The 25,108-nt window shown below is 42.7% G+C and overlaps 1 protein-coding gene and 2 long non-coding RNA genes across 12 annotated transcripts; 1 reads left to right on the top strand and 2 right to left on the bottom strand.

Annotated features, from left to right (window-relative positions):
* Positions 1-2,793: 2,793 nt before the first annotated feature.
* On the top strand, positions 2,794-4,094 carry LOC136454039 (uncharacterized). The gene is made up of 3 exons (XR_010759100.1): positions 2,794-2,977; positions 3,818-3,899; positions 3,989-4,094. It is a non-coding gene; the product is annotated as an uncharacterized lncRNA (long non-coding RNA).
* Positions 4,095-8,988: 4,894 nt separating this feature from the next.
* On the bottom strand, positions 8,989-9,861 carry LOC136455578 (uncharacterized). Its single transcript, XM_066455543.1, has 4 exons — positions 9,634-9,861; positions 9,390-9,587; positions 9,106-9,345; positions 8,989-8,997 (listed from the first exon to the last, which is right to left on the bottom strand). The coding sequence occupies exons 1-4, from the start codon at positions 9,859-9,861 to the stop codon at positions 8,989-8,991; spliced, it is 675 nt and encodes a 224-aa protein (XP_066311640.1).
* Positions 9,862-17,006: 7,145 nt separating this feature from the next.
* LOC136454040 (uncharacterized) lies at positions 17,007-22,290 on the bottom strand. 10 transcript variants are annotated; one of them, XR_010759105.1, is made up of 10 exons: positions 21,879-22,286; positions 21,428-21,532; positions 21,250-21,340; positions 20,988-21,067; positions 20,420-20,495; positions 20,195-20,346; positions 19,597-19,708; positions 18,287-18,385; positions 18,092-18,155; positions 17,007-17,068 (listed from the first exon to the last, which is right to left on the bottom strand). It is a non-coding gene; the product is annotated as an uncharacterized lncRNA (long non-coding RNA). The 10 variants fall into 10 exon arrangements; XR_010759106.1 differs by having other exon boundaries at positions 21,920-21,965; XR_010759110.1 differs by having other exon boundaries at positions 21,235-21,340; positions 21,428-22,290.
* Positions 22,291-25,108: the final 2,818 nt, after the last annotated feature.

Consider the following 25,108-nt stretch of genomic DNA (forward strand, 5'->3'; position numbering starts at 1 on the left):
GCCACGGCGCAACGTGGCCGGGCCCTGCTGGTGGCTGCCCCCCGGCGCCGCATCCTCCTCTAGCCCGCGGGCGTTCATGTGCTACAGGAAACCCTAGGCCGGGAGCTCCTAGCGCCGAACCTCGCCCCCGACTCCTCTCTCTCTCTCTCTCGCACGCCGAACCCACCCCTAGCTCCTTTCTCTCACTGTGGCGTGTGCAGCTAGCTGAGGTCCTCCTATGGCTGTATTTCGATTTTATGCCTGTGTATTTTTTTAGATGTACCTCGATTTGTTTATTGCAGGTTCCTGATTTGGTACGCTCTGTCAAGCATGGCCAGTCGACAAGAGGTTCGTGTATTCATGCATCCTTCTGGGATACGATTCAGCATGTTCAGAACCTTTGTTACATGGCTGTTAATTTTTTTGTGCATACTAATGCTAATTTGGCTGCTTGCAAAATTATTTGCCCATCAACTAATGCTGCTTTTATTTCTTTGTAGTTATGCTAGTTATGACTGCGTAAGTTTAATAGCAATATGATAGGATCCCCTGCAGTGCTCTTTTTTCTTATATGTTGGTGATTTTCAACATGTAAAGGAAGGGACATGCTAATTTCTTTTATGAAAAAAATGGCTGCACACCTTTTTTGCCCCCTCATGCAGCTTTGCAATGATACAGTCCCAGTGCGTGTTGGACCAGTCTCATACTTGCTCCTCTCTAAACCTGCCATGGGTGTTCACAGATCTTTCTCTCTTCTTTCGCTTCTTGGTAGTATTTTCCCATCTACAAGTAAGCATCTACATAGAGCAGCCAACATATTAATGTTCACCAAATACATGAAGGCCACCTGTGGACCACATTAGTTATTTCGTTTTGCTGTACCTCTGTCTCTAAAAGTTATGTAAAGATCGCTTGCTTGGAGCTAATGGTTGAGCCTCTCCTGTTCCCAAAAGTATCGTATGGAACTCAGACTGGATGGCAGGCCACCGAGTTTCACTTTGTTGCTTAAATTTTTTACCTCATTCCCATAGGGAAAATGATATTTTTTTTACATGGCACTCATGCATTAGAAAAAAATAACCATCACAGCTCAGGCCATGGCAACCTTGACTCTTTTAACGCTCCCGCCGGCGACAGTACCGGCGGCCACCAGGTCGATGTCCTTCTGGAGACTGCGTCGATGACGGGGTAAACTCCCATCTCCTCTCTCTCTCTCTCTCTCTCTCTCTCTCTCTCTCTCTATCTCTCTCTCTCCTGCCCTCGTTCTCTCTATCTTTGTTGTGTGGATCTAGGTTTTGCATGATTAGCGTTCTAGGATTTACTATTATCGATAGTGTTGCTTTATATCTCACTGCTATACTTATAGTCTCTATTGTTCATACTGTTGCTTTGTATCTCGCTTCAATACTTAAAGTCTTCTGCCTCACTGATGGTTACATTACCTTTGCAAGAGCCGCTGTATAGATGGTTCTTACCTGCCTAATAATTGCTACGTGTTATATTGGACATGATCTGCTTATGTTTCTGATAAAGTCCTATGCTTTCGATCTCTGTTCGACACGATCTATTTATTGGGATTGGTTGTTCACGATCAGGTATCTCATGATACTTTATCCCTATTTGTGTTGTCGGATTCGTCGCCTGATGCTCTAGCTATTTGGTATAGTTCCTACATTGCAGGGATGATGGATTTAGTGTTGGTTCATTATTTGCTATCTTGGATTATGAGCTTTGTGTGTTATAATAGATATACATAGAGTTATGGACTCACAGTATGGGTAGAAATTAACAGCACACTTCATTAATGTTGCAGACCAGATATTAGAGTATATGCTTATGCACCTAGCCAAATCAGCAAAGCTTTTCAGGTCGATTATCTGTGATCCTCATCATTGGTCTTCCTTCATTTTCACATTTTTTTTGACTTTATCTCCTTACAGGTCACTCAGTTCCTAGATGGCGAAAGCTATATAGTTTGGGGTGGAACAGATGGTTACCAAACTCTTATGAATACCGATATGAGCGGGGCCTATTTTGCTGATTACTTTATGGCGCCACCTATTTGCTCATTTCCGTCGGACCCTAACTTTCTTCAGGCTAATGTTGACTATAGCGTTGGGTGCCTTGTTTTTTTAATGGCTCGATGCATATAGTTTGGTCGGATTCATCAGGCCTAATTGATTGCTGCTCTTTTTTTCCCCCAGAAATAGTGACAGAGAATAACAATCCCTGGAATACTAGACGATGGCTGGTTCAGAAAGGCCTACAAGCACCTGGAGTTTGACCAGAAATATGACATACCATTGGATGATGTGGATGCTGTCTTCCATGATTCAAAAGTGAGTGGATGGTGCATTTCTGTTTTAACCCTCATGCAAAATGTCACAGATATTACTTACAGGCTACTTTTGCAATTGCTAATATATCGAGCAAAATTATTTGTCAATTATGTACGCTTTACATGTACTTGCCAACCATAGCTCTAGAGTTGCTAATTCGTCCCAAACTTTCTTATATAGATCAGCCTTCCTATTTCTCTTGTGATGAACAGGATGCTGCCTGGTGCTCATGCTAGATACTTCAGAATCAGACAGTTTGAAAATAAACCTTTTTTCTACAAATCTTCAACTTCTACTCTGTTTAGTGTATGAAGCCACACAAAATAGTTCATAACTGCAAGTACTTCTTGCAAACTATAGTGTGTGTTGATAGGCCATTACAATTTTTTGTTGCACAGAAGTGATTTTATTATTCAAAATAATAGTCCTCCCAACATTATATCACAAAAGTTCTTTTGAGAAACCTGGCACTCTTCCTGTTTTCCATGAGAAAGATTCAAACTGTATATTTTGTTATTGTCCATTGTTCACTAGGTTATTGCACCAACAGATCTATTGGGCATGCAACCCTATATATCGATACAAAAAATGCAAATAGTATGAAGTTCTTTGTAATTTTCAGGTTTTGATGTACCGAGAAACACCCTATTTACATTCAGGTAGTTATGTTGGTTATGTTGATTTCATAGAAAAAACAAGAATATATTAGTACACATTTCTTTGCTGTACTACACTATTGTGCTAATTTCATACCATATGTGCATAGTTATCTAAAAAATATTAAAATATCATATTATGATGGATAAAACAATAGGTCACCTGGATGACTTATTTGTTTTGGTACACTTATTTCAATTTTGTTATTTCAGAAATTACGGATTACCACTTGCTCATGAATTCTCGCTATTATATACTCCTATATTTACTCAACGTGCTATCTTGGTGGATTTTCAAGATACCGTTCCATCTCCCCACACTTGCATCCTCATGTTAGACATGCCACAATATATGTTTGGGTTTCATGGCAGAATTAATGTCAACCTTGTAATTGTGAATGAAAAGGTACATGGTAGTTTCAGCAATCGCAATTATTATGCTAATAACATCTACAGGTGGAGCATATGATGAAGTCAAGGTTAAAGTAGTCCTTGTGCTTTTTGTTCAGAAGCTCATGAAATCTTTTATGCTTTCCTCCTTTTCACTAGTGCTTAGCATAATTGGCCCAACATAAATAAATAATCCTGTTTGATGCTCCTAAAACTACACCTTGTTTCATATCATCTTCGTGCCATTAGTTGCATGTCCCTTATCCCTATATTTTACACTGCTACAAATACAGTTGATAAAGTAGAGTAACTAAAGTAGTTGTTTATCGTGCATCCATCTGCGTAGCTCTTGTTCTCTGTTATTGTGCTTTTGGCAAGAACTCAAATACTTGAATTTGAATCAAAATTCTTTAAGAATCATTTCAATCTGACTACAGTTAACATATTCTGCAGATGTGTGGATGAGCTTGAGAGCCAACTCTCCAAACATGGAAGCCTTAAAAAACTCTACTTTTATCATCAACATCTTACCACAGTAAGCCTAAACATGGAAGTCTATAGAGTTGCACTTCTCTTCCGTGTTTGGCATATTAATTAGTGAATCTATCTTTGTCTCTAATGTAGGTTAACAAAATTGCCAGAGATTCTATCTCTTATGTGGAGTCCCTTATTGCGTCTATCATGGGTGGATAAGAAGGTTTGATAAGTATTCTAGATTCAGAAGGTGGATTTGGCTCATTATAGATGCAGGTAGATAATTTCTGAGTTGATCTCTGTTTCATATGTTGAATATGTCAATTACAGTTGAATTGCACCATTGATCCTTAATATTTTTTTGTACACTTATTTGCGCGCATTTCCACTCATTACAATATTGATTCTTCATCTGTGGTTCATCCCCTCCTGCACTAAATGCATTTCATTCCTACTGATATGCATTGATCTGCAAGTCGTATGTTTAGTGAACGGCCCTCAAGGTGTTCAATAAAATGTCTACATGGAGGCATTAGGTATCACCATAAAAAACCCAAGCACTGCACTGCACTTTGCTGTGGTATTTATGACAATATAAGTGAGTCAATGCCAATAGTGTGGTATAGCTATGGGCGTTTGATGAAATGAGTAAATACTTAGTTTCCAATCTTATTATGTCCACCTTGCATCGCTGTTTAGTTTCCTATACATAGATCTACTACCACCCTTCTCAATTGTCGTATTATTTCTGCTTGAGGAAGCCTGTAAAATTATTATTATTTTTACAAAGTGCAATTCCAAAGAATGGTTTTATTGAAGGGAGTGTGGTGTAGGTTATCAGAGAATGATTGTTTCTTAGATTTCCTGCTTTTTAGATACCCAAGAGACAATGCTTAAGAGCATCAAATTTACTCTAGAGATTTACTTCCTCCTCTAATCCCCCATTCTATGCTTCTGTTTCGTACCAGAATAGGTGCTGCCCAGCGGTGTGATCTCCAGCTCATAGATCTCATCATTATTGTGTCCAAGGTGTTTGATCAAACACCAATAGGTTGGATTTGTGTGAGATTAAACTGTAAGAACTCATTCGATTCATGATTCTAAGACATAATAGTTGTACATGAACGTAACTTTGAAAATACCTGAAGACCTGCATTTGTATCGTAAATGCAAGTACGGATCTTTTACTCAGGTATTGCTTTAATCCATCATGCCCCGTGTTACTGTCTATCATTTGATCGCGATGATGACCATGATCTGAAAACATACAGGCCCACCTTGTTCCGTCTTGTTTACATTTGGTCCGTGCTTAATACAGCCCGTGATTTTAGATGCAAATTATGACATGCTGCTCATGAAACCTACAACTGCTTCTTATGATGCCAACTTCGAAGTGCATTGTCAGCCTGAATGTGTCTTATGAAATTAAATATGGCTTCACCCTATGCTATTGTGCAATCCTTTATGTATAAACTGCCCTATAGCTACCCTGCGCGCGAGGGCGCGCGCCTTCCACTAGTGCATGCATAAACGATCGGCGCGTACGAGTCTTCCATGCATTCCAGCAGCGCTAGGTAGCTACTCACAAAAATCGTTGCAATCGATGGACTTCCACTCAATTTGTTGCATTGAGTCATATATTGAGAGTTCCAAATATTAGTCCGAACTCCGAAGCAGGAAAACACGTACTACTCTCTCTCTCTCTCTCTGAGTTGTTAGGCGGCGAACGAACTGTAGTAGACAATTGGTAGCTCGCGGACGTCTGCAGGATCAAGTCAGCGCGCGCGCGGTCTATCGCGCTCGTGAGATCGATCGAACGCCACGCGCGGCCGCCTCTCGTCGTGCTACATACTGCACCGATGCATGGAGCATGCATGCATGTCGTCGTTGCGGTCCTGTGCACACACAAGCCTTTCGCGTCTGACAGCTAGCTAGCTAGCTGTTTCGCATGCAAGTTCAACAAGCACAAAGTAAGCCTGTGGAGTATTTGCTAGCCTCTGAACACGACGCAAGCATAGCATAGCTAACTTAATTACTAGTAGCTACTCCGTACATGAGATGAGAACTCATGTGTCGGCAACGCGGCCCGCAGCTGTATCTCGATCTGGCCATTTGAGACGTCGTCGGCCCACAAAAAATGGCATGGAGTCATGGAGATAGAGTCACACTGCAGTACTGCACAGACAGGCTTAGTTGGCGTGGAAGACGACAAAACAAATAAGAGATGAGATGAGAAGGAAGGAGACAGCGACGACGATAAGATTCATGTGGCCGGGTGGCGGGTCCAGACTCTGTGTCTCTCTCAACTGCAATCGAGATCAGGCTACAACTGAAAAGAGACTGCTCTGTATATATACTCCCTCCATACTGGTATTAGAAGTCGTTTAGGACATGATTGCGCATACCAAGGAGTGTCAAAGAGTGATCAATTAGAATGGAGTTTTTCTTCTTTGCCCTTATTAAATAGGCCTGCGGGTGTCTCCTATACAACAATTCTTAATAGCCCGACTGGTAAGCTCTCCACGGCCCGAGTCCAGGGATCGAACTCCATGCGGCCATTATATTTTTGACCTCTACGTGGATTTTGCATGGGGAATTTGCATGGCCCTGTGCACGTCGCTGCTTGCTCTCGCGTGCACGCTGGCTAGGCTGGCTCGCGTTTAGGCGTGTCTGTGAACCCTATGCCGCACAAATTTTTGCCGATGGCGCGTGGCCGCGCGAATATTTCGTTCGCTGGTTGAATTTTTTCGTTCGCTGGTTTGTTTCGCTTGGGCGCGTTTAGGCGCGACATTTTCGTTCGTTTGGAGCGCGCTCACAGCCAGCTGGTCCGACAGGCTCGCCTGCCTGCTGCATTAAAACGCCGGTACTACTGCCTTGCCTTGCCTGTTCTTCACTTGCTTGTTCATCCAGCCATGGCTTAGCTTCTTCTCTTCACTTGCTTGTTCATCCAGCCATGTCTTGTTCATCCAGCCATGTCCTCCATGGCTTCGATCTGAACGTTCGTATGGAGGAAGATGACGACGGCTCATTCTTCAATCTCAACGAGCCTATACTGGAGGACCACAACAACAATGGTAACGTGCTCATTCTTACTCATTTTTCTTTCATTTTTTTTTGATATTCACTGCATTAACGTGAGGTGATCTCAACTTTCCGGCATAAGAAGATGACGGCCCCAACCCGAATGATGTGTTTGATTTCAACGAGCCAGAATACGACGGCGCCAATGATGCCGACGACGTGTTTGATCTCCAAGGGCAACAAGACGACGGTAAATGCATCACTTTGATCTATCCGTTCGTTGCTTGTTCATATTATTTCAGATCTCATTATTGTTTTTTACAGTACTGGATTTAAACCTACCACTAGATGAGTTCGGTGCAGTTGATTTGGACTTTGTACAAAATCTTGCTGGTAATTTTTTTTGTCACAATCACATTCTTGTACTAGATCCATGCTCATGATGCTACTCCATGAAAGTGTTTGTTTTCCCCCCTATAATTAGAACATGCCGTGAATAAGTATTGCATGAAAGTGTTTGTTTTTCCCCCTATAAATAGAACATGCCGTGAATGTGTTTCTTTTTATCTTAAAAATACAACATGACATAGGAGGAATGTCTTTGTGTTTTTTTCCCTATAAATAGAACATGCCGTGGCCAAGCTTTTTTTTCTCCTATGAAAGCTAGAACATGCAGAACAATATGAATGCTTGTTTTCTTTTAACAGAACATGATGTGGACAACCCAACCGTGGAAGAACAAGTTCAACCACGCAACCGAAGGAAAGAAATGAGTGAAGAGGTCCGAAAACAAGTTTACCAAGCTTTGTTGGCTAGAAGCAACAATGGTACACTACACAAGGAAGACACTGCATTTGTTGCTGCTCAATTTGACATTCATAAACGGACAGCTCAGCGTGTTTGGAACCAAGGTAAAACACAACTTTCTAGCTCTGTTCCGGTTGTGGTTTCTAGTCTAAAGAAGGGTAGAGTTGGACGTAAAGCAATACCTTTTGATTTGGAAGCATTGCGAAACATTCCTCTAAAGGAAAGAATGACTATAGAGGATGTGTGCGCCAAACTAAACATGAGCAAATGGAGGGTTCAAAGGTATTTGAAAAAAGGATTGATTAGGACGCCACTCTAGTAGCATCAAACCATATCTCACTCAACCTAACAAGGAGTCTAGGTTACAATGGTGTGTTGACATGGTTAATAGGGAGTTGCTTGATGATCCAAGGTTTAAGGAGTTGTATGACTTTGTGTTCATTGATGAGAAATGGTTCTACCTACATCAAAAAATCTGAAAGATATTATTTGCTATCCGAAGAAGATGAACCCCATCGGACTTGTAAGAATAAGAACTACATCCCTAGGCTCATGTTCTTGTGTGTTTGCGCTCGGCCAAGGTTTAGGGATGGAAATTGTATTTTTGATGGTAGGATTGGTTGTTTTCCACTTGTTCAATATGAAGCAGCTCAAAGAGGAAATGAGAGGACCGGTCGTGTCCGTGGAGACTTGGTTATGAAGCCCATAACTTCGATCACTAGAGAAGTGATTAGAGGTTTTATGATCAACCAAGTGTTGCCCGCCATTAGAGCTAAGTGGCCAAGAGAAGATGTGGGTAGACCAATATTCATTCAACAGGACAATGCACCTTCCCACTTGAAATTGGATGACCCACAATTTTGTGAGTCCGCTAAGCTAGGAGGATTTGATATTCACCTAATATGTCAGTCACCAAACTCTCCAGATTTCAACATTCTTGACTTGGGTTTTTTTCGAGCTATACAAGCAATTCAATATCAGAAGAATGCAAAAACAATGGAGGCTCTACTTCCAGCCGTGCAAGAGGTAATTTGCTCAACAATTGTTCACACATGTTTCGATGTTTTCTTCCACAACAATTTGCAAACCGAATTAAACTTCCACAACAATTGTTCACACTTGTTATGTAGGCATTCATGGAGTACTCACCACACCTTGCAAACCGAATGTTTCTAACACTACAAGGTGTTTTGATGGAAGCTATGAAGAAGAAAGGTTGCAACAACTTCAAGATACCTCACATGAAAAAAGAACATTGGAAAGACAAGGTCGGCTGCCATCTTGTATCCCTTGTGATCCATCTTTACTAGATGAAGCCGAGGCTACTCTTGCTGCATGAAACAAGTAGATTGATGGTTGTTAGCTTTAGTAATGGAGACAAATCTTGTTAATTACTCTTGCTGTATCAGTTAGTTAGAACTCAATGTTAATGATCTTACCGCTGCTTTGGCGTCCTCCATAGCCTTCTTGGCAGTGAGCTTACGCTTGCGCCTCTCCTTAGCCTCCTCTTCGACCGTCTTGAGCACGTCTAGAGGCAGCACGATTTGATCACCATCGAACACGATATTGTCGACATCTGGAATGAAAAACTCGCACTCGAATTCGTAGAAGCCATGAATAACAGCGAAGATCAAGTAGTCTGCTGTGCTTGAGATCCGCAGTGAGAGCATGGATAGCGCCTAGTGTGCACACGATCCCATGCTTCGCGGTTAAGATGAATGACTTGACAGCGGCGGCAAATAAAAGCGCCCGACGGCAAAGAATTCGGCGCCACGATCTCCTCGGACTCCGGCGCGACGATCTCCTCGGACTCCGGCGCGACGACCTCCTCCGACTCCGGCGCGACGACCTTCGAGTCCGCGGCCATGGAGTCCGCGACCTCCTCCATCTCCGAGGACAGCATAGCCGACTCCATGGAGTCCTGGCACCATCTCGATGGAGTCCTGCACGATGACAGAGTCCAGTGCCTCGATGGACTGCAGCGGGTCGACGGAGTCCAGCCCCTCCATGGACAACAGCAGGTCGACGGAGTCCGCGGCGACCTCCTCCGAGTCCAGCCCGACGTCGTCCGCGGCGACCTCCTCCGAGTCCGGCACGACGTCATCCGCGACGACCTCCTCCGAGTCCGGCGCGATCTTCATCTTGTAGTCCGGCACCATCTCCATCTCCATCTTGGAGTCCAGCGAGGCATCCATGGTGTAGCAGCGAATGCCGAGCACGAGCAGCGTGCGGCGAACGGCGAACGGCGGCGTGAGCGAGCAGGAGCGGCGTGCGACGAACTACGAGAGGAACGCGATTTAATAAAGGGAGCGGCGTGCGGCTGCAGTGGCCTATTAACGCGCGGCCGGGGAAACGAGATCGACTGCAGGCTATTAACGCGCGGCACGGGAGCCGAAGCGCGAGGGGCAGCAGCGTCCAATTCTTCACTCGGACCCCAGAACGACTTCCTTTGATTCAATTTCTGCGGACGCCAGAACGACATCTAATACCAGTATGGAGGGAGTACGTCCAAGCCATGGAAAAGTTGTTGTCGCCTGGCAGTGCAGTGTGCAGTGCTTTGGGGTCGTCATAGATGCGGGTTTACGGGCCAGAAATCAGCTCTACTTTTCAGCTATGGGAATAGTATTTTTTTCCTCATGATAATTCAGCTCTACAAATCAACCATAACAACAATAAGTCCTGCCGAACAGGTTGCATCATAATCAGATCTTGCTAAAAAAAATCTCAATCAGATCACCGACAGGATGACGCAAGAAGCAACTTCTTTGACTTGGATTTGTTTCCGAGTTTACATATATACCAAATGAAAATAAGAGCATGGGCCTCAAATGCGACCCGTTTCATGCTTTGCCCTCGTTCCATGTGCATAACCATCATCAGGGGCGGATCTACAGGGGGGCTGGGGGCAGCCCCCTACAGCTGGTGCATCAATGGAAATATGAGGAGGGTGAGGGAGAAGAAGAGATAGAGGAAAGAAGAAAAATGGAGAGAGAGAGGAAGAAGAAGAGACCAACTCCTCTTCAGTCATGTTCTGCATACGCCACTGACCGTCATGGACCTACTTCAACGAGCTCTTAAACCACTCATAGAATAGAATCTCTCTTAGTACTATTGGATATATTATGGGCTTGGCCTGTATAATATTTAATAAATCAAATAAAACTCTATGGTACGTAACATTAAGCGTTGTATGATTTAATACCGTATGTGATTTTGACTGAACGTTCACTCAACTTATTTGGTTGGAAATTATCCATCTCAATTGAGAAGCTAAGAAAAGGACAAAGGAGTGCCACACGCACGCGCGCACCGCCACCCCCGACGGTCGGGCCGGGCCAGTGGGCCGGGGTGAGGCCGAGGCCAGCAGGTGGGCGGCGAGCGAGCGGGCGTGGCCAGGTTTTGCCACTTAATCCACATAATCACGGGAGTTTCTCTCCTTTATGGTGGAGGCAAACTGATTGCGCCAGTTATCGTCTCTCCGCTGTCTCCGTCTCCTCGGATCCTCCGTAGCCTTTCTCCCTTCCCGTCCCAGCCATAAATCTGAAATCCTCCGTCAGTCTTCTCCACTTCCACTTCGCTTCCGAGAGATCACATCTCAGCCGCCCTTGGGCTTTCCCCGTCCCGTACCTCTGCGCGCACGGAGCAGCGGGAGAGCAGGTGCCTCCGGAACCCTCGTCCACCTACGAACCTTGCACGGGGTGTGCGGCGATTAGTTTTTTTAGGAGCGATTCCGCGACTGCTCGTTCGACATCTTCTTCCTGGTGATTACTCACGGAACCCGTCTTCTTCCTGGTGATCCGTTCGTGGGACTGCACTGCGAATACCGTCCTACATCGACTGTGGTCCACGATTTCGAGCAACGCACTATATCGACTAGTACGAATGGAGCCTCCGATGCCCTCGGCATGGGACCCTCCGCTGGGTACAATCTTATCTCTGTGATTACCGCACTTTGCGTTCTTAGTGTATCGATCTGTATGTCATGTCTGCATGCTGTAGCGTTCGTTAGTGATATACACATACACATATATATCGTCACTAAAACTGCTGATGTTATATTTTTAGATTAAATTAACCATAAAAATGCCTAATTCTCTAACCAGTACAACGACCATATGTGCACCCTTACAACTTGGATACAATACCCCTACATCGGGGCGACAGATACCGGCTTCAGAGTTGAGCGGCTAATCTCTGCTTTTGTGATGAGGAGGCTATTTTATTTTAAATAAAACATCAACTGTGTGAGAACTCTCCGATCCAAGCAAATTTTCATATGCAATGGCTCGCCATATAAACATCTATAATCAGATATACGCATGGTTGCATATTCAGAGGGCCTACACGGTGCCGCGTGTGGTAAAGCTAGCCATGGAGGATTTAATCGATTGGTGGCTATATCATATATCATCACTTGGAGCTCGGTCACAATTCACAACCGTAAGGAGAAAGGAGAAAAAGGACTAGACACAGTTATCATCCAACAGACTCCTAGCAGCTAGCGAGCTACGTACGGAGTAGTCGTTAGTGATCGATTTGGAACATCTTGATTCTGGGTTATCTGATGGCAACAAACGCAACAAGACGTGCCATTTCAGTTCAATCAAAATCAAATCACCGACAGGATCAAGCAAGAAGAAAATTCTTTGATTTGGATTGTTTCCTAGTATATAGGAAAAAAGAGTATGGGCCTCAAACACGATACTTCAGTTTGATGCTTTAATTTCATATCTTATCCAGTATGATATACTTTAATTATTACCAATTGCTCCATGTACTTTTTCACCACAATTTCATAAACTAACGCCCACTTTGCATTGCACCATCATCACGTGGTGTTAGTCATGCTTATTTTACACTATCTTCAACGTGTTTATATTAATATTACTAATTCAAACAGGCATCTATTCGTATGAGACACGCTAATAAAAAACAATTCAACACATGTTTTACAAATATAAAAAAATATTTGGCCTTCAATTTTATAATAGTAGCTATTGGATCTACCATGTTTAAAAAAAATCCGCGTATGCTATTATGAAAACACATAAAGTAATACAATGTATTATTTGTATCTATAGTTACTCACCTCTACTCATTAAAGATAATACAAAGTAACCATAAATTGTTTTTTTTACAAATATCCATATATATCATAATAAAAAGATAATAAAAATGGAATCTTGGATATGTATTTAAGGAACCTACCTTTGTAGCTATAAAAATAAATTAAAATATCATCCAAACCTATTGCCTAAATATCAATATAAATTATTATAAAAACTAATTCAATAAACCATAAACTACTGCGAACACATGATGGATATGTGCCCACGTGGATGAGTGATTGTCAAGAGATGATCGAGCTTTGGTTTAGTTTGTTGACACTAACCTTGGCATGAGTAGTGGTGTGTGCAACATGTCTCTTGTCTTGTGATGTGTAGGTGTTGAGCGAAGAGACCGGTCAATGGCAATGGAGAAGGTCAAGTGAGTTCATGTCGATGGACTAGGAGCGGTGAAGGATGGACGTGGAGGTTTGACCGAGGGACCGATGGGTGGAGGATGAACCATGGACAGCTAGCACTTAGCAACGTCGACAACCAAGTATACATGCGAGGATGAAAGCATAGACGGAGTTGCCTGAAGTCAATACGGCGATTGACCAAGTCGTGGCGAGGCCATGAGCATTTGGTGATGGGACGGTCAAGGATGAGCAGGACATGTGTCATGATCTTGGAGGAGGCATAGTGGCTACGTGACTCCAAGTGGGTTTGGTGGTTCGGGCCTCAAAACCACGGGCGATGGGTTTGCCGAGTTTGGGCCTCAAAACCCGGCGAGGATCTCGAGGGGGGGGGGAGGTGGCATGTGGCATCATCGGAGAGGTTGTGTCGAGACGAAGCTTCTTCATGGAGGGATGGTGGTCGTTGAAAGGATCAAGATGCCCAAGAGGGGGGGGGGTGAATTGGGCTAATTCTAAATTTCTTTACAATAATTAAACTCTACGGTTAGCCCAATTAACCCCTTGTGCCTAGAAAGTGTTTCATTGATCTAACGCACAAAAGTTTAGCACCCTAAGTTCCAATCCTACTCTAGCATGGCAATTCTAGGAATGTAAATGATAAGAATTGAATTGCTCAAAGTAAATGCTCAAAGTAAAGAGAGAAGGAGGAACACGACGATGTTTTGCCGAGGTATCGGAGAGTCGCCACTCCCCACTAGTCCTCGTTGGAGCATCCGCACAAGGGTGTAGCTCCCCCTTGATCCGTGCAAGGATCAAGTGCTCTCTACGGGTTAATTCTTCGACACTCCGTCGCAGTGAATCACCCACAACCGCTCACAACTTGAGTCGGGTCATCCACAAGCTCCGTCGGATGATCACCAATCTCCCTAATCACCATCCAAGCCATCTAGGTGATGGTGATCACCAAGAGTAACAAGCACTAACTCTCACTTGACCACTGACAAGCCTAATAAGAAGGGTGGATGCACACTTTGCTACTCTTGATCTCATAATAAGGGCTCTCTTTGGGATTCTTAAATCTCAATCACCTCACTAGGACCTTACTCTTCTTGGCACTCTCAAGGATGTTTCTCAGCTGTTGAAATAAGCAAAAGTACGCCCACACACGAATGGAGGAGGTATTTATAACATGGGCTGAAAAATGAACCGTTATGTGCCTCTGCGGGATGACCGGACGCTCCGGTAATGTTGATCGAACGTACTGGTCAGTTCACCCCGAACTCTAGTGTTTATAGTGTGACCAGGACGCTGGCCAGTGTCCGGTCAGCACTGACTAGATGCGTTCGGTCGAGATTTTCTCTCTCTGGAACCTTACTGGAGTCGACCGGACGCTGGCCCTCAATGTCCGGTCACTTCACCTCTCAGCGTCCAGTCACTTCTAGACGACTTCACCTTGATCAAATGAACTAATCGGACTCTACGCCAGCGTCTGGTCACACCGAAGCTAGCGTCCGGTCAGCATTTGACCCTCCATTCACTTCCAACTTTCGATCATACGTGAATGAAGTTTGCTCCAATAGATCTAAGGGCTTTTTAGGAGCTACCTAGTGCTAGGTTTAGCAAGTGTGCACCACACCTAACCCACTAGACTCACCTAGGTCAAGCTACCCGTCCATACCCCCCTTAATAGTATGGCTAAAGGAAAAACAAAGTCCTAAACTACTCTAAGTGTCTCTTCAACTCCAATCGACACTTAGAACTAGTCCATCCTTAACCTTATCGTTCATCCTTTGAAAACCAAAACAATTTCCATCGTAGGGGCATGACCACCATGATAGCCCAATCGATCTCCATTACCATGACCTAACTTAATTGCCTCTGTAAAACACACGTTACTCATAGTAATCATGTATTGTCATTAATCACCGAAAACCCAACTAAGGACCTAGATGCTTTCAGTCGTCGATGCAAGGAACTCAACTTGGACCATTTCGGCCCTATGGTTAAGTGGTTGAGGGAAAATATCTAGAGGTATTCTTGGGTTGTGTAATAGCCTTATAAATAAGGATAGAGGTCGTCCAAGACAGCCATCTTTCCCACCTAGTCATTTGCTTAGGCTAGCCAAGGTTAGTTATATATATATATAATATACTCCTATAATTTAAGCATGCCATGGTATCATAAAACTAGAGATTTAGTGTGCGATGCATCATAAAACTAAAGGATCGACTAATCGAAGATAGATAGTTTTTATACTGTGGTCTTCATGCCCATTGAATTAGTTTCAGTAATTAGTCTATATTTAATACTCCATACATGTGTCCAAACATCCGATGGGACAGCGACTAAAGCTTACGAGGAGGAACCAAACACCCCCTAACAAACCTTAGATACCGGATGTATCATGTGTGGCAGATTTGATGAAGATGGTAGACATTTGTTCTTCAAGTGCAAGAATGTATGCAGCCTGTGGAGTGAGTTGTAGGTAGAACATGCCAGAGCACATATGTCATCCATGCTCTCAGCCAAAGGAGTGGTGGATGATATACTAAAACTAAAGGAAGAAACATAACGCCAAGCTGGTGATCATTATCATGTACCTCTGGTGGCGGAGAGGTGTGGAGTTCGTGAAGGACAAGGGTCGAGAAGCAGTGCACAACTAATCAGGTCTTATGCGGAGGAATGGTCATCTCTGAAACAGAATGGTATGGAGCCTGCACCACCCTGACCAAAGTAGTAGTATGGTGTAGGCCACCTGAAGGCTTTGTGAAGCTCAATTGCGATGGAGCCTTTAAACATTGTGATCGTTCTAGGGGGTGAGGCTTTGTGCTGCGTGGTGGTGGAGTTGTCATTAGCTCAGGCGATCATAGGCTGGGAAAGCCTTGGAGTCATTTCACGCAGAGATTATTGCCTGTCTGTAGGCTTGCAGAGAGCTGCTGAGCTTGGGATTCAAAAGGTCATGCTAGAGATAGATGTCATGCTGGTGGTTGAGGCAACAACATCATGAGACTACGATTGTTGCTTGGCAAGTGGTCTAATCTAGGAACTAAAAGACCTACTTTTGTGTAATAATGTTTCGAGAGCAGTGGCTTATAATCCTCGCTCATGTAATCTGGTTGTTCATAGTCTAGCAGCCCTAGGGGCAAGTCTGAGTCCGGATACTGCCTCAGACCGAGATAATATTCTAGCTTGTATTCAGGATCTGGTGGCCAAAGATTGGGCATCAATTATTGCCTAATGGAGATTACTTCCATGTTAAAAAAACAAACCTTAGATTTTATTTGAGCATGAATTAGCAAAATATATAAATAAATAAAAATACTAATTCTAGACATAGATCATGAGGGCGTTGGCGTGTGGTCTAACGGAGCAAACAAATTTGGCCGGCCCTTTTGGGCTTTGTTCATGCACTAGTGGAAGGCGCGCGCCATTGCGCGCGTAGGCAGGTGTAGAGAAGATCTAGAATATGGAGTATATAGACTGTAATAAACAGCTGTAGGTTTTCATAAGTAGCATGGTCTAATTTCCATTCAGAATCACAGCGTGTAATAACCACACAGAAAGAAGGTACTACTGGATTTGTATTTGGAATTGCGACCGAATGTAAACAAGGCGAAGTAAGGTGGTCCTATATGTTTTGAGTTCATGGTTATCATCGCCATTACACGATAAATAGTAACACAGAGCACAACGGATTGAAGCAATATTTGAGTGGAAAGATCTGTACTTAATTTTCTGATAAAAAGAGAAAATAGGCAGGATTTGAGCAGTATTTGGAAGCGTGCAGATAAGCATGTAGTATACATAGTACTAAGAAGTTGTAAAAGTCCATAAACATGTTGTCATTTTCTGTCCTCGAGGCGGCGTTATATATAGAATTATAGATGCATAGGTTTGACATGTGGAGGTGGACTCAGTTGTTTGGTTCTGTGAATCCATACCTGTATAAAATCATAGTATAAGGACGCAAGCATATGTCTGCAAAATTAGATGACAAAAATTCATAATAAAAACTGGAGGCTCAATATTCCCTGGAGAAAGAACCCAATACAGATGTAGGCGAGGCCAAACTGATTCAAAGGTGAAGTGAGGAAAACAAATAGTATAAAACAGCTAAACCCAACACAGATTTAGGCAGCGCCAACTTGATTAGAAGGAACCAGATCATAGGAAAAGAAGAGTAGAAAAGGAAACCTTTTAAAATTTTAGAGGCCTTAGAAAGATATAAATCATGATTTGATGAAGATGCTGGAGTATGAAGGCATCAGAATAGACGTATAATGACAGAGAAAGTTGGATTCATAGTGCATTTGGTAAATTGAATAATAGATAAGTACTCATACACGAGCTAGAATGTTTGTTGTACTTATATTTCTGTAGATGTAACCACAAGCATGTATGACAGGAGTGGTTCCATTTGGAGCATATTAGAACGACATGTTTGTATGAAGAAATTAATTTTGTGAACTAAAGAAGCAAACTCTTAACTTTGCAAATCATGGAGTCCTGGAACGTGGAAAACTGCTCAAACACAAAAACATATTTTTTTTCGGACTCCAACATAGCTGGCTCAAACGTAAGGCTTGAGGCTTTGAATGCTACAGGTAGCATCTTGTTAACCTATTTCTAATGAAATACCATATGTCCATGGAAAGTATCTACGAGGCACTGGGCTACATGGCCATGCACACGATATACAATTATTTAACTTTAGGATTTAACAATTAATATTTAGCTCTAGAATTTAGCAATGAGCTACCTTATTCTAGCCCGCAAGACATCTAAATATAGGCTAACAAAGCTGTAGATGGCCATGGATTTCAGCAACAGGAACGGACATTATTAAATGGGTTAGTGCTACACCAGGCAGACCTAAAGCTTTTGTTTTGACAATTTTGAACATTTACAATTATGATTTACACTTTTGTCGGAGAACCAAGAGATGACCTGCAGCAAAAATGTACCTTCACATTCACAATTTGCCTGGAATTTTTAGATGCTTCGTGACACTGGCCAGACCAGCAACTTCTAGATGATGAAGAGGCATCAGACATCAGCAACGCAATGTTGTTAGTCTAACGAAGCCGGTGAATTCAGACGAGAATGTACAGCACATGTAAATCCAGTAACAGGCACAGAGTATGTTTAGGACAGCGTACCTTAGATTTTTTATCATCTCCTCTCTAATTGTAGCCACTCTTTGTCCTTGAGAGGCACAGTCTTGGGGTTGTCAATCGAAGCAATGGTACCCAGAACATCTATATAGAATAAAAAGATGGTAACAGAACACATATATGCATAGTACAAAGCACGCGCCATCGCGCGCGTGGGTGAACAAAGTATGGCTGTTATATAGGGGAAAAATATATGTTTGGTTCATGGTCTGAAGATCAGATAAAAGTGGTATCCAAATACATAGATAAAGATTCAGTATAGTATATAAGAGACAATGTGTCAACATATGCGTAGAATCATTTGGCATAGAACTGGTCAGTCATGACATAATCTACAGACACTGAATTGTTTTTTTTTTGGAAAATTTCACAAAGGGCGCCGTTTTTTCTGATGAGTCGTTATATGCACAGGCTTGAGATTGTAAGGCGATGATCAAGGTCTCTGACGTGCAAATGTAACCCTTTCCATTTCGCAGAAATGATGCGAAACAACACAGCTGCTTCATTGACCATAGTGGTGGGGCAGCAGGAAGGGGTATGTACTGCACAATAGCTAAATAGGCATAGTTTGAACTGGCAAAACTTCTTAGCATCTTCAATTAGAGAAATTAGAAACTGTCCAATCAAATAAATAATCAAGAGAATGTGGGATTATATCATCGGCCCTATAATTGCATAATTGTTGGTTTGATTTTTTATAGGCAATAATGGGGTAGTTTGAGGGAAATACAGCAATGTCAATTTCAGTTTCAGATTCGCTAGAATCAAACATATATGTGATTTTAGATCCGTATGGCAATATTTGAAATTGTTAATCAGGAAATATATGACATGTAAATCCTGAAGCAATGATTTTTCTTGTTATGTTTGTCGGCAGAGATGAGAAGACAATCCTAACAGAAGATCATTTAGAGAATGTTTGATTTTTCGTCACCTATTTGAAGTAGTCAATTAGGAAATATGCGGGTTGCATTACATCAAAATTCATATGGCATGTAAATTTTGAGGCAATGCTTTTTCTTCTTATCGTTGGCAAAGAAAATCACCCACCGAAGCAGATGGACCAGGAGGACGGAACCAAAACGCATACCTAAGGAGAAAACAAAGATAGAAGTTGGATCCATAGGAAGCTCAAACATAGGCGGCCATTGGAGCCACCCAGACTATTAATCTCTGCCGAACAACAGAAGCTGGTGGTAGCAAAAGTAGATCTCTCTGTGCAGCCCAAATGCACAAATGGAAAAGTAGCAAAAATAACAGTAAACATATCAGTGCCCTAGGAGCAGAAAGCCAACCTTTTCAGTGAAGTTTAAGCCAACCTAGCAGATGAACGTTGATTTCTCGTGACTCCGCTAACTCCCAGTTTATCTTATGGAGTTTAGAGCGTACCTGCATTCCAAACTGAAACTATTGCACGGTTAAAAAAATACAATGAGATCAAATGTTTAGGCAAATTTGATTTAACCATGAAAAATGTATGTGCCTTAAACTATGATCACCAGCAATTGGATTACTGAACTGTAACTGTAGTTTTCAAACTATTTACCTAACTACAACTTCTAGAGAGTGTACATGGTACCATTTAGCACTGACGAGGTACAATGAATTTCATTTTACCGCAGAAGAAATATGAGTTCAGTTTATCGCAAGGGGAAACAGAATATAAATATCCATATTGCAAAGTTATCTTACAGGTTGCAAAGCTATACTCCAGATTGCACGGCAAAGTTCATATTAGGTAAAAGGAAAGTCACATTTCAGATAGCAAAGCTATACTCAGTGTAGTAGGTATAGAGTACGAATCATAGAAGGATGCATAGCTTCAGTTCAGAAATCTAAAGAAAAAAAAATAGAAATACTCTCATTTTGCAGTGGTACCAAGTAATAAATTACCTTGCTAGGAAGCCCAACTGGCTTTACTACTCTGCAGATCACTGCAGGCAGTACCGCTTGGTCCATTGCCCTGCCTGCTTTGTCCCTACTTGCTGCAATCAGACAGTTGGCACTTGCATCGATCCAAAGGCAACACAATTGTCATGGTAAGCCTGTTGCTGAGTCGTCATGAAGGTACACACTGGAAATTTAATGCTAGGACCAAGTTTTTTTTTTCTTATTTACCTTTGAAAGTTTAGCGCCGCTCGCGCCATTGGCCCGGCTGCCTTGCCCCTACTCGCTGCAATGAAACACCTGCCACCTGCATAAGGCAAAATAATGTATAAATTTCTATGGTCACTGAGACAACCATGCATAAGTAACCAGGTGGAGGTCTAATGAATCAGGAAGCGCACATAATATGAGAAGACAAAATTACATATATTACTATAGGTATAGTTAAGGCTTTATGTAAACCGGAATGAGGCGAGGATTGAAGCAACCATGTCCCTTGAACTGAATAATTCCATGTATAAACGGGCGAATCACAATGGCAATGAGAACAAAAAAAAACAGAAGGGAAACCAAATATGTCCCTAGACTGAGCTGAAGGAAAAGGATAGATCATAACAGCGCAGTTTACCAAGTGTATTAGCATAGTGATTTCCATATTATACTGGGAAAAAAAACATCCACTAAATAATCAGGAAGGCAAATGAGGTTTACAAATTCCTGTACTATAGCAGATTGAACCCGGGAAAAATAATTTCAGAATTGCAGGCAGTGTCAGACTATAATGACAAAGACGGCGTACCTGAACATACTCAGTCTTTTTGGGTTCAGATCAACACCAATTATCCTGGACGCTCCAGCAATCCTTGCACTTTCTGTAGCCTACTCATGCAAATATGCAGGGCAATCAGATGCAAATCCACAGTAAAAAAATAACGATTGCTGAAAGCAAGGCCAACATGCAACAGCTCCTTGGACCAAAAAATAACGATTGCTGAACCAAAACCTTCAGAAAGAAACTGGTAAGCCAACATCCGTAGATATATAACCTCAAACATGCATACCCAAATTGGAGTCATGACCACAACTATTACTGCAACTCTTATAAGAAACCACTCCAAACCCACTCATTGCATATACATACCAATAATCAAACTGCAAGAAATAGAAAAAAGCCACACATCACAAATATGGAAAATCCAGTAATGCTATACAACCAATGTGGCATAGATCAAGGCATACCATTTGTCTGATATCAGGATTAGTTGAAGCACGAGATAAAAAAAAGGATTAGTTGAAGCACGACTCAATTTGACCATACAATCTCGAGGATCATCGCTCCATCTGCTGCTTTTGGACAATAATAGTGTATATAATATTGAAACAAATTTATAATGAAAAATCATATCATAGAACCCAACTTCATGTAAACTTATTTAATGCAAATTTGTATGGCTCAGTTAAGTACACCACTCTAATCCACAACACTGGATGGTCCGTCTGGTCATTGAGCACTTGAGCAGGGACTCATTTGAAGAAATATGCTATTAAGAACATGACTGTTGCATTATAAAGATATTTAAGAATTAGTTTTTCCTAAACCTAACTAACAGAAACCTGTGGCACATGAAATCAGCGGGTAAGGCTGCACAGGTGAAAGAGAGGAGGAGCAAGGAAGACAGGCCACGTTCACCTGGGGCTAGTGGCGCCAGATTCGTCGCCGGGCGCCCGTACCTGCGGCAACGCGTGGGGCTTGCTCGCGGCGGGGCGCCGGCAGCCTCCGTGTGTAGACTTGCCTGCGCCGGCGGGCTGCACACTGGCGGGCAGCGGCGGGACCCACCCTAGCCGGTGCGGCGCAGCGGGCGCCGTCGCCCTGCGCTCGTCGAGAGGAAGAGAGAGCGCGGGGATGGAGAGAGGAAGGAGAGAGTAGAGGAAGAGGAAGGGAGGCGCATGCGGAGGCGGCACCCGCGGCGGCGTCGTGGCGACCTGCGGGAGGAGCGGAGGAGGACGGGGAAGAGATAAGGAAGAGGCCTTTTTTTTGCCGGAAGGATCAGAATCGGAAGCCCTGTATATATTGTGTGGCCTAGCTCCGGAGCATAAGCTGCACGACACCGAGAGAAGCAGAGGGAAAGCGGACGGAAGCGACGGAGGAGAAGAAGAAGCCGCTTCCGGCCGAATCCGCTCCGAACGATCACAGGCACACGATGATAGATCGAACGGCCGAAATCAATTGGAGCGACGTGGACGGTGTCTCCTTCTTGGAGTCAATGCGGGCTTGTCTAGGTAAATTTGGCCTAGTATTACAACTTGACCTTATGCAAGTCTTAAATTTGGCACAACAATCGCTCTCAAGTAGTTAGAGCAACTCCAAGAGATTTGTCATCCGGTCATGTATAGTCCCATTTAGATAATTTGGTGTAAAACAAGCCTCCAACAGATTATCTATCTCGCTTTGTAAAAATAGCCACGAGCTATTCCTTGAGTCTCGCTCGTCATAGGCCCCGTTCGCTGGTCTGCAACTTGGCTGAAACTAGCTAGAAAACACTGTTCCGGCTGAATTGTTGTGAGAGAAAAACACTGTTCCAGCTGAAAAAAGAAGCCGAACAAACCGAATATAGGGTAAACCGAACAGGGCCTATGGGCAGATGGGTAGGACAGGATGCACCTCGTCATCATCACATAATGCCACCCCTAGGGATCCAGGCATCCAGCCAGGGGCGGAGCCAAGACGAGCACCTCGGGGGGCTGATCAATAGAGATTTAGAATAAATGTCAAAGATTAATGGTGAAATCACGTTTTTTTCTACCGTAAATATAAAGCAAAATCACTCTCACGGGGCTGCAGCCCCCCTAGCCCCGTCCCCCCCCCCCCCCCCCCCCCCCCGCGGATCCGCCAATGCATCCAGCTTCGCACATGCCGACTTCATCTCTATGCCGCCGGCGCCGCGCTACTGCATAGCGCGCCCGTGTGCATGTCAGGGCGGCGGATCTCTTTTCTTTGCACCCCACAATCGACTCTGTGGCCACATCGAGCTTCGACGAGCAAGCAGTGCGTACTACATCAGCTGCCGCCAAGCAACACGGTCCCAAGGAAGTGCACATGTTCGAGTGGAGCTCTGGTGCTTCCACAACGTTTTAGCTCAGGCCTCAGGCTTTGGAAGATGGTCTGTGACGAGGTGCTCGATGGCTGGCCATCTCGTCCGTAGTGGCGTAGAGAAGCTGGAGGCAGATGGCGTCGCAAACATGGATCTATCGCCGTCGCGAACACAAACGTCATCGATCTGCTCACGCTCGACCCGCACAAGCACACTGCGGCGGCGGCCTATTCTCGTAGTGAGGCATGACGCTTCGACGAGAAGCAAGGCATGCCATGAAGGTGTTCGACGGTGTGCTCCAAAGTGATGCCGTTGCACTTCAATGTAGGCCTGATGACTAGCGATAGGTTAGAAAACAAATAACGAGCTGGTTTTAGAAAAGCTGCTGCAGAACTTTCATACTTCGACAAGCTAAGTTGTTTTGGAGAGCCAGTTTACCTATCCAAATTTACCTATGCTCTTAGAGTTGCTCTTACCGAGACATGGCACAGCTGAATGGTCATCTGCCAACCCATGATAGATGCGTGTCCATGTGTAACTACACTACAACAAACCGATCATTTTGACATTTTCACCATGACAAAGAGTGAGAACAACATTAAATCATCTAGTTTATGACATTAACCTTCTGGCCTTTCTACTTAATGATGTAGAAAAAATTATTGACACAAAAAATGTCATGATGCATGTCGCCAGGCTCTTATGACAATACTTGCTATGCCATAGCGGTTAATTTGCAATGTCATAAACCTACGACACCCATTATATGTCACAAAACATTTTATTTTATTATTTAAAATTTCCTTGCCACGTTAGCTGAGCCTGTGATAAAAAATGTATGTCACAAAAACTTTTGTTGCATTTTTTTAAATATGTTTGCTACGTTGGCGCCATGTGGCCAGCGTGTCCATATAATTTTTAGTTGATGACTTTTCCATTAGACACGAATGAATAAACGAATAAAACAAAAGTTATAGATCTCGATGAGGTCTAAAAATTTGTAGTTGACGACTCTTTTCATTTAAAATCAATTACTATCCCAAGATTGTGTTTGTAGTTCTCATAATTTGAAATTCAAAATTTTGAATTCTTCAATTGAACTTGGACGAAGAAATGACCAAAATCAAAGTTGTCAATTTTGATGAGGTCTATAAATTTCTAGTTGACGACTTTTCCATTTGAAATCATTTACTATTCCAAAATTTAGTTCGAAGTTCTCATATTTTGAAATTTAAATTTCAGATTGTTCAAACAAAGTCAGATGGAGAAATGACCAAAAGAAAAGTTTTAGATCTCGATTAGTTCTATAACTTTGTTGTTGATGACTTTTCATTTGAAATCACTTACTCTCCTAAAATTCTGTTCAGAGTTCTCAAATTTTGAATTTTGAAATTTGAATTTTCTAAACAAATTTGGATGAAGAAATGACCAAAATAAAAGTTGTATATATAGATGATTTATACAACTTTATAGCTGATGACTTTTTTATTTGAAATCATTTACTGTCCCAAGATTGTATTTGAAGTTCTTATATTTTGAAATTCAAATTTGAATTATTCAAACAAACTTGGATAGAATGAGCAAAACAAAAGTTGTAGATCTCGATTAGTTCTACAACTTTCTTTTTAATGACTTTTCAATTTAAAATTATATACGATCCCATAAATGTAACACCCTAGGTGTTTGGCTTCCACAAAATGTGCATTTCATTTCATAAACATGTGCATCATCTATATCATCATGCCATTGTCACTGAAACATGCATATGCAACATTCGCAATTATGTTTGTTTCATACTTGATTGCTTGTGAATGGTAGTAATGAAACA

This window comes from Miscanthus floridulus, chromosome 5 (assembly GCF_019320115.1).
Source record: "Miscanthus floridulus cultivar M001 chromosome 5, ASM1932011v1, whole genome shotgun sequence".
NCBI lineage: Eukaryota > Viridiplantae > Streptophyta > Magnoliopsida > Poales > Poaceae > Miscanthus > Miscanthus floridulus.

What these genes read in the sequence shown, in the direction of transcription:
- LOC136455578 (XM_066455543.1), bottom strand. Translation starts at nt 9,861, where the DNA reads ATGGATGCCTCGCTGGACTCCAAGATGGAGATGGAGATGGTGCCGGAC. An exon ending in ACCCGCTGCAGTCCATCGAG is followed by an intron (nt 9,588 to 9,633) that starts GCACTGGACTCT and finishes AGATGGTGCCAG; the next exon opens with GACTCCATGGAGTCGGCTAT. An exon ending in TTATTTGCCGCCGCTGTCAA is followed by an intron (nt 9,346 to 9,389) that starts GTCATTCATCTT and finishes TGTGCACACTAG; the next exon opens with GCGCTATCCATGCTCTCACT.